This window comes from Limulus polyphemus, unplaced genomic scaffold (assembly GCF_000517525.1).
Source record: "Limulus polyphemus unplaced genomic scaffold, Limulus_polyphemus-2.1.2 Scaffold2340, whole genome shotgun sequence".
In the NCBI taxonomy this organism is placed as follows: Eukaryota; Metazoa; Arthropoda; class Merostomata; order Xiphosura; family Limulidae; genus Limulus; species Limulus polyphemus.
Genome location: NW_013667950.1, coordinates 658 through 11,260, shown reverse-complemented (window position 1 = coordinate 11,260; position 10,603 = coordinate 658). Strand labels below are relative to the sequence as shown.

The 10,603-nt window shown below is 35.7% G+C and overlaps 1 protein-coding gene across 1 annotated transcript in view; it reads right to left on the bottom strand.

Annotated features, from left to right (window-relative positions):
* Positions 1-10,182, bottom strand: part of LOC106466674 (roundabout homolog 2-like) — a gene marked incomplete at its 5' end in the record, with an annotated part of 106,550 nt that extends 96,368 nt beyond the window's left edge. Inside the window, one exon of the mRNA XM_022394736.1 lies at positions 9,886-10,182. Within this exon, the coding sequence (XP_022250444.1) occupies positions 9,886-10,182 (297 nt within the window). The remainder of the gene's footprint in view (positions 1-9,885) is intronic.
* Positions 10,183-10,603: the final 421 nt, after the last annotated feature.

Sequence of the window (10,603 nt, the reverse complement as noted above, 5' to 3'; positions counted from 1 at the left end):
AGCTTTGCGCGAAATTCCAAAACAAACTGCTACAACACATATAACATTTTAATGTGTATACGTGTGTTACATTTCGTCACTCTTTAGCTTATTTAAAAAGAGGGGGAGGGGGCAAGAGAAACCATATTAATCACAGACGAACGTGGATGACTAAATTTGGGAAATGATGCTGTAAAGTGTTGTTCTCAGCCTAATACAATTATTATCCCGGAACAGGTTAATCAGGATTTTATACTTTTGTATAAACAGATGAACTTACAGTTAGTTTTGTCCAACACCTAATAAACATATACTATAGTACAAACTCAAATAACTCCCACTTTTAACTCCCGAACAACTTTCATTATAGTGTTACTGGAAACCACTTTTAACTTTCGAACAACTTTCATTATAGTGTTATTGGAAATCACTTTTAACTCTCGAACAACTTTCATTCTAGTGTTACTGTAAACCACTTTTAACTCCCGTACAACTTTCATTCTAATGTTACTGGAAACCACTTTTAACTCTCGAACAACTTTCATTATAGTGTTACTGGAAACCACTTTTAACTCTCGAACAACTTTCATTATAGTGTTACTGGAAATCACTTTTAACTCTCAAACAACTTTCATTCTAGTGTTATTGGAAATCACTTTTAACTCTCGAACAACTTTCATTCTAGTGTTTTCTTAACTGTTCTTCCAATTGAGATACGAATAAGTACTTAGAACTAACCCGGAAAATGTGTCATTAAAAACGTTGTCTGGAGAATGTCCGTTATTTTATTTGTGTTGCTATAGAAAGTGTTTTAAGCTACACAGGCTATCAGTACATTTATTTAAAACTTTACGTACGATACGTTTGTAAATTCTACTTTGTTGCTGTTACATTAATTCTCTCCGGGAAACCTAATACACTAATAGCAGCATGTATCCTGCGGAGTACATTAACGGTACAAAACTATGGTGGAAGTTAATTCTTGGTAACTTAGAATCTACTTAATAGTTGGTATTACTAGTTTCAAAGTTCAAACATTACCACATATGGTTATGTGTAACGAAGGAACCAATATATCCACAAATCCATTTCCTGTCGAACATGTCAGCCAAACACGCAAAGGACCGGATTAGAAACTCGTAAAGCATTGATTAGGCATTTTCAAAAAAAAACCTGCGAGTTGTTTATTTTATACGAAACTCTAATTGTCATTTTTTTTACATTCTTGTATTATAAACATCGCAATCAATTTAAACGTTTTAATATATGATTACACCTAAAGCGGCTGTTCAGGGGTTGTGGCATGATGCCTTTAATTCTAAGTACTTAAATATTTAGAATTTAAAACAAAGTTTCCAGAATATAGTTTTTTGTTTTTTACCAAACCAAACGAATGAAAATGTCATTTTTATTTCTGGAGTAATTCTCAGGATATTGAACATTATTTCCAGGATGTAATTAATTATTCATTCAAATTTAATTCCAACTAAGTTAATTATGTATTCTAATGTGATTCATAAAATTGATTAATGTGCTTGGTTGTTGTGGAGTGTCACACAAAATAGTATTTTGTTGTTACCATTAGAAAATAGATGTACGTAACAGAAGCTCAGTATATTTATTTTTATATACACTCAACTTTCATTAAGTACCTCTATTGGCCAGGAGGTTAGGGCGCTCAACTCGCAATCTGCGGGTTCGAATCCCCGTCACACCGAACATGCTCGCCCTTTCAGCCGTGGGGGCGTTATAATGTGACGATCAATCCCACTATTCGTTAGGTAAAAGAGTAGCCCAAGAGTTGGCGATGGGTGGTGATGACTAGCCGCCTTCCCTCTAGTCTTACACTGCTAAATTACGGACGGCTAACGCAGATAGCCCTCGCGTAGCTTTGCGCGAAATTCAAAACAAACAAACATACATATATTTAATGTGCTTGAACTCAAACTGTAGAGGTAATTGTTGAAATGTATCATTTTTCTTAGACATTTCGTAATTTGAAAGTTTGCCATTGCAGACTTTTCTGTGGCCGAAATAGCAAATTATAAAACAGTTAATAATAATATCGTTTTCCTTTGTAACTGAACGTAATTAATGAAACTCAGATTTTGTAAGTGATTTGTTATCAAGAACTTGAATTAATTTTTCTTCCCACTGTTTCAGGACCTTTTATAATGATGAACGATTGTCTTCTGGTTTATTTTACGGCGGTTAGGACAAAGCAAGCTAAAATTTGTTAGAACAAATTTTATTGGGAAATAACATATACGATATTCATTTTAACGTATTCATACGGACTTAATAGTTGTTAACGTTTTAAACATATTGAATGATTAAACATGACTGTTTTCTATGAAATTGGCATCAATATGAAGAACGTCGTGTCTTTTTTTGTTGTGATTGGACCAAACTCGGTCACGTGTAAATTAAACATTGAAAGACACTAAAGTGCTGGTAAATAACGTAATTCAACTTGAGATGAAGGAAAGTTTGAATAGACATATGCTTTGATTTGCGATGTTTTGTAGCTATTTTCCGCCTCTAGTTGTGTAGAAAAACAAGCCAGCTTCAAGATGGAGAACCTCGACTTCCTGTTCTAGAATCACGTTTAAACAAGTTGAACACCTGATGGTTCTAATGACTCGGCGCGCTCAGGCTATTACGTGTACGAAACCGAAGATCGATGTTTTTGTACCAGTAAGTTCTTCTAATAGCTCACTGCCTTTCGCACGTGCTTTCCCTTCTTGGACTTGACAGACAAGGAAACTTGGAACCAATAAAAGAACAAACTTTGACACTTGAAAGTAAATAGCAACAAATCCCAACTCGACAATCGAATGCGTGTCTGAGCTCGTATACTAAGATATCCCTTTCTAAGCCTTCTTCAGTTCTGACATGAAGCGATCAAGTCTTGTATCAAATAACTGGAATAATCTGGTTCTGTTTTCTGTTCTTTCTTCACTATAGCCCTAAGGCCTACCAGCTTAGTGACACCTCCAAAGGCCCACCCAGACATCCTTGGCATTTCAGAGGAGGCGCAGGCTTGTCGGGTAACACCCATTGAGACGGCCTCTCCAGCACGTGCCGCTAGCAGCTGAGGAATGAGAAACGTTTGTTTTCGTGAAATTTAGTCACACTTAGTAAGGTTAAGCCTGACCATCGTTCTGTTCTTTTTAGAAGTGGATGGGGCGTTTAGCGGAGATAAACTCAACTTTACATGTTACTGAATCTGTTAGAAATGTTTCAGTTTTGTAATTTATCTTTCGTTCTTGACCATTGGCCGCGCCAATGAAAGTCAATCATTCGACAAGAAAATCTTTGATTTTAGAAAAGGCGGGGAGGGGGTAAAACTAGGAAGAAAACGGCTGTAATTAATTATCAGTAGGTTGGAAACATTAAACAAAACTTGCAATTAAGAGCAAAAACATCTCGATACAAACTCTTTCCGAATACATTGAATATTAAGTCAAAGACAAAAAGAAACTCCCTAAAGTTATAAATGACTTTTCGAAACTACTTGTAAGCCAACAATCAGAGAATTTCCGGTTGTTATATATATATATACTTGATGATTTATATATTTTTCTAGAATAACAATTTAGCACAAGCTTAATTCTAAACTACGAGATAAAACTAATAAATGACAAGTTGATGGCCTTTTAAAATAATTACCATTGCCGTAAGAAGCAATTTTGGAGTGGTTAGGCCACTACCAGAGCTAAGCAATGTGACACACGATGTGTGAAAAGCACAGTACCGGCATGTAAAGCATGCCATTTTTAGGGAGGTGGGAGGGGGGATGTCTAAGGATATGCCCCCCAGGAAATTTTTGAAAATTTATTGCTATGAGATTGAATCTTGAGTCATTTTAACTACAAATACTGCATACTCACAACGTAATGTATTGAATTAAAAGAAGCAAGTTTTAATACATAAGTTGTAGCTATACATGCCATGAAAAAGTGGTCAGGCCATGGCCTGACTTGCCTTAAAGCTTCCTGTGTCCCTGATAATAGTTATTTAAATAACCATTCAGTTGTTGCCGGAGGCTTGGCCTAGTGGTTAGTGTGTCCGACTGTGAATTCGAGGATCCAAGGTGCGTTATAAGAGTGGCGGTCAAATCCCACTATTCGATTGGAATAGCCCAAGAGTGGACGGTGGCTGTAGCTGACCAGTTCAAAGTTACAGATAACCTTTGTGTGTTTTTGTGCGAATATCCAAAACAAAATCTCGAGCTTCCGGATACGACAGTGTGACAGTATCTTTGCCCGTATATCTATTATTTTCATGCCCAACTTTGAGACAAAAGTCTTTACGAGATGCTTGCGTTAATAGTTTCCTTTCCTGGGTATTATCCATGACGAAATATTTGCTTCTTAATAGTTCTTAAAGCATTAGCGTTAACATTCTTTTAAGTTAGGCTTAGCGCATGGACCTTGCATCCACTGGCGCAAGACCGTTGCAGTGTGTGCGCAATTTAATTTTAAATAATTTGTCATAGTTTTTTGCTCATATTTAGATAACATGATTATCTATTTGCAGTAAACAAATGGATATAGTTTTTAAAAATAACAGTAGTAGGTATTTCGGTTTAATAACCCAGGGGTGGTCAGAAATTAAAGTTATTTCTCTTCGCCCCAATTTATTTTGTTTGTTTGTAGTTTAAGCACAAAGCTGCATAAAGTTTTAAAGTAGAAACAGAACAATTATAAGCATGTTAATATCTTCGATAATACCTATAAGCTGAACAGTCATTACGTCACTTTCGCTGACCAATCATTTTGTTTATGAGAACCGAGTTTAACCAATGATAAAATCATTTCGAGAAATAATGCGTGAAAACAACGATTTCAGCTATTGAGATTTTTGAAGTCACATGGAAATTGAGCTTTTACATGTGACTTACGAAACCTCTTCCGAGGCCATTTTGTTAAATGAAATATACGGCTGTGGCCGTGGTTTGGAAAAATAAATCATCAAAAGATAGGCCAGATTATAAAATAACAAGACAAGAATGGTAAGTACGTGAGATATTTCAAACCGTCAACTTTCACCGAGAGATCTCAAAAACTCTTCAGAAATTGGTAATCAATAAAAAAATCGTATGTAATATCGTGTAGATAGTGATTTTTATAGACATTCACTGATAGCCGCGCTCACGATAAACTATTTACTGATCTGACGTTCCAGACTTCTTTCCCAAAATTTTGCAAGTGAGATTTTCCATCTGTTGAGGATTTTTAAAGACTTGACTCATTTGTTCGCGTATTTATTTGAAGAAATGAAAATAAAACTCGATCTTAGGCATGGCTCACCAGTAATCTCAAAGTTTTCATAATTTCTGTGTGTGTAAAATGACTGGAAATGTTTTTGATTGAGTACTTTAGCACGCCGCCTACAGATGTAGTTAGCAATTATTTGTAACTGCGGGAGCTTTTTCAAGGTCAGTTAAAGGTGAATCTGCTGAGTAATTTTGCGTGAAGTCCTTTGATCTTTCACCCAAAGTGTTCGTAATTAGGTCACTTTGCACCGCTTATTTTCAGACAAATTCACCAGTTCCCATGGCGACGACAGAGGCCCGACAGGGGTCTACAATGCGTGTATAATCAACAATTTTGTGGCAGGTACGGACGACGAGCTGTCATTTGAGTGGTATGCCACCTCGGTTAACAAAATATACCGTTTCTGTCAGACCCATATTCACTTCACGTTGTCACTGTCTACCATCGTGACAGTGTGTCTTGACGTAGTTTGGAGAAAGTCCAGGGTTTATAAAACCCACTGTCGGAATGTACGTCATAGAACTGGTTCGCAAAGAGGGTTAAAGTTTGATTTTTTTATATGCATATCAACGTACGTGGTTACTATATTTCGTATATAACGTAGAAGAATCTTTTGAAATAATGCAGCGGAAACAATTCATGTTGTATGTTAAATACACTGCGTGTTCAAAAGAGGCTTAACTTGTCATAAAAATTACTTTTATGAACACTACTTTTAGTATGTATATTTATTAAATGACTTATTCGAATAATACACTTTTATAAACTAAATTAACTAAATCGAGAATAATAATAATTAATACACAACATTGGTAAGAAAAACAAACTAACAAAAAAACACGATATTTTTTGTAGAAAAAAATGAATCTTAATTGGCGAGTAATAAAAACAAAATGTTAAGCCTTTGTCCATCCATATAGGACGAACGAAATTACGTTTTTGAGCTAGAAGCTTCCAGAGAAAGATATTGAACCGAAATGTATGTTTTTCGTATGTAACCACGATCAGTGTAAGATTTCATGCGCATTTACAGTTTCTGCGATCTAAATCACGCTTTTGTATGATCTGATAATCAGAAATCACTGATTCAAAACAGATGTCTCACACTAGCTGCATTTTCTTCACCAGCTGGCATTTTATTCGAAAAGCAATAAAGTCAACAGGTCAAACGTACATTTCCAACTTGACCCTGATAAAGAAAGGTCTACCTCTAGAACGTGCTCACGTTATATAATTTCTTGATTTTTCTAATTAATTTTATTTTGAACCTGGATGTTTTCTTAACATAATGAACAAAGGCCTACCACGAGCCGACAGATAAATACCGGCTATACTTTGATCTTAAGCTTAAGCTCTTATACACAATTAATATCCGGTCTTGTAAAGGAATGTTAAATTTACGACAATCTTTGGCGATTAGTACATTTTTATGCGATTGTTGACTCTTCAGGCCCTCTAACGCCTTTAAATTACATTATTATTTTGTAGTTTATCAGTAGTTCAATGCACGTAATACAAGCTTGTAGACCACCACGCCTAAACTAATATAATAGCTGTACATGTAAATTTTGATTTGTTACGACAGACTAACCCCGAACCGCTAAAATTCCCCTGACTCTTATGACGAGAGTGTAGACGATGATGAATAGATTAGCTCAGTAGTAAATACTCTTTACTTTGGACTAATCTTATAGTCTTGATAAACGCTGGCTTGTTCCTTAGAATGTATTAAGTGGTTTATTGCGTTAATACGTAAGATACATCATGGGTAACGGACTTTAAAGTCAAATAATTAAATGTACGACACGATTTCCAGTAACATTAGAATGAAAGTTGTTCGAGAGTTAAAAGTGGTTTCCAGTAAGAAAGTATAAAATATTCGGTATAATTGTTTTATAATATTGTATATAGTGATCTATCTCTACCATCAGCACTCATTGATTTATTGCCGGATATCTTTGAAGCTTATCTGCCATTCTTAGAAAAGTATTTCGCAAGACCATATTTTCATTGAAAAGTCTCTTAGAATATGTAAACAAAGTTGAAAACTTCACTTTTGCAAGTTGAACTCCTGAATGACAAGCTAGAATACATTTTTTTTACACGAATTGACCTGTTGAGAAATGTGCTAGAAAATTATGTTTTCGCGTTCGTATTGTGTAACTGAGAAACAACATTGGTGAACACTGATTTATATGAGAAAGCGACAATTTTTACACATAATTCATATTCGACAAAAACGCCCTCCTTTACATTAATTGATATTATATGTTAAGTTTGAAACAAAATAAAGTTTCGAACCCATGAAACACCGACAGCTATGCTAGGCATTACATGAATTTCTGGATATTATTTACGAATGTTACTTTAGCGCCCCCTATATTGAACTTTCGAGTTTTTAACTCGGATAATATCATTAATCCATATACTTACTTATAAGTATACTTTAAAAAAAGTCATTGAAAGTCAAAGAAAATGGGACGATACGCAGACAAAAGATAAAATCCACCTTTATTGTGTGTGTGTGTGTTAAAAACTGTAATGACTGTGGAAACAAGTGTTTGATTGGGAAAGATGTGTTCATATTCTAGAGGCCCGTCATGGTCATGTGGTTAGGGGGCGCTCGACTCGCAATCTGCAGGTCGCGGGTTTGAATCCCCGTCATACCAAACATGCTCGCCCTTTCAGCCGTGGAGGCATTATAATATGACGATCAATCCCACTATTCGTTGGTAAAAGAGTAGCCCAAGAGTTGGCGGTGGGTGGTGATGACTAGCTGCCTTCCTTCTAGTCTTACACTGCTAAATTAGGGATGGCTCGCGCAGATAGCCCTCGCGTAGCTTTGCGCGAAATTCAAAACAAGCAAACATATTCTAGAACTACCTTTACACATATTGATTAAACAGGATCTGGGTTTAAAAAGAATAATTTCATGCCTTTAAAACTTTTAAACATCCATTTTACATGAAAATCAATATTTGGCGAGACAAATTGTTCAAGTACTCAGCATATGTTAACAGAGAAATGTGAACAAAGCAGTTTGTTTTACTCAAATCATCCAGAGAGCGACGGTCAGGTCATACTATTCGTCTAGAGTAGCCAATAGCTGGTGGTTGGTACTGTGGAGTAATTGCCTTATTTTCAATCTTACCACTTCACAATTAAGGACGGTCATCGCAGTTAGCCCTTGTGTAGCTTTGCGCGATTATTGGACAAACAAACGAACAAGGTCATTTATATCTGCCCTCGGTTTAAGAAAAAGAACAAACTTGCTTGTTTTTAAGACAAACTAATGTACAGAAAGTTCCGAGTTAATGTAAAGAATGTTTACAGCTTAATATCGAGTGTCAATGTGTTAAATTATAATTGTTCTGTAAACAGTATAAAGAAAGCCTAAGAAATATAAGCCTTTACTCTGCCATAAACAGCTAATGATACCAGATGTAATAATAGCTATATTACTAACACTAAAGTTATTAAGGCATTCGATGGGTCAGTAATGTTTTAAATCTTTTCGTCTGTATTTCAAAGCAGAGAATATTTATTTTCTAGGTTTTTGTTCAGAGGGCGTAGCGAAGCAAATATTGGACTAGGCTTCTCCGTCATTCATAGATTTTTTTTTCTTTCCACTGGTTTGGCGAAGAAAAGCAAAATTCACAAGTACAGAATATTTATTTCAGTTTCACTTGTTTGCCTCGGATTTATCGATTGGAGATTTATAGAATCGAATAAACTTGCCTGGATCTTTGCTTCTCTATTTTTCGTATTGTGGAAATTAGACAAAAGGCTGTTTTATGTAAAAACAAAAGTGTTATGAGTGGTTAATTACAATGTTTTTATATTTTAGTGTTGTATATAGGTATATTTTAATTATTAAATTATATTATTGGATTATTATTATTATTATTGGAGGGGCGCTTTTGCAACTTAAGACTGCTCTTCAATACAGATTGAAGTAACAAAAAATAATAATTAAAAACACACTTCGAACAAACAATAAGAATAAATAAAACGAAGAAAGCTTAAAACTACTTAAATAAACCACGTGTTTGTTACTCGTTAATTAAAACAACTAATCCTGTGAAGAACAAACCTGGATTGCAAAATAATGATAATTTATTGCGTTAAATTATTTTGCGCGTTTCATTCTTTCTAAACGTTTAATATGGTCACCATATCGATTGACATGTAGCAAATAGTGTTTTGTTGGTGTTCAATATCTAATCGGTATCGAAGAGAATCTTAATTTAATCGATAGGATTCTTGATGTAAAATTTTCTCTTTTCTATTCTGTTAGCATAACAGTACCAGCTAGTGTTGTATACAGCGTGACATTCTGTTAGCATAACAGTACCAGCTAGTGTTGTATACAGCGTGACATTCTGTTAGCATAACAGTACCAGCTAGTGTTGTATACAGCGTGACATTCTGTTAGCATAACAGTACCAGCTAGTGTTGTATACAGCGTGACATTCTGTTAGCATAACAGTACTACCTAGTGTTGTATACAGCGTGACACACAAGAAGACGCATTTGTTATGCACGTTTTGCTGACACGGTGACTTTGGTGGTGTAGTGTAAATAGTGGGTATTTATTACCTGAGATACAAAGGTGGTAACAAACCTGCGAGGTCAACAGTTGCATTCCTGCTTCTGGCTTCACCAAGAGGGTTTCGAGCCAAACACCAGTAGGTGCCAGTATCTTGTTCTCTCTTGTTCTGGATGACGTGAAGGAAGAAGAGGGACATGCCTTTGAGTAAGATCATCCGGTTTGGAGTATCGTGAATGATCCGTTCGCCATTGTGAAACCACTCGATTTCTGGAGTGGGTTCTCCATCTGCTTTACAGTTCAACTTAGCAGGCTCGAGCTTTTTTACCACGAGGCTATTTGGATGTTCTGTAATCCTTGGAGGTCGCTGTGCTGTAAAAAAAACCAAATCGGGAACGATTGAAATCACGAAATGGCCATACAACGTGCTACACTAAGAAACTAAAAATAACTTCCAAAACAGTTAATTTCCAAAAATTTGTGAGCTTTCCATCATACGAATGACCCCTAAACACTAATATAACTCCTCGTCTCTAGGCGGTGACAAACAAACACAGGTGATAACCTGGATTTTATTATCTAAAGATCAACGAGACTCTGCATATTTGCGTGGTATCAGGTGTTAAGTGGTAGACTTTGGTGTCTGAACCAACAATACTGTATTTGTGCAGATTAAATAACCACTCGTAGGATTTGGCTTTGTGTTGAGTGAAGAAAACAGTATCCCCACTTCATTCTATAAAGCAAGGACTTCATAATTAAATACCGACATAGAAGAAGACCCAAGTATAGC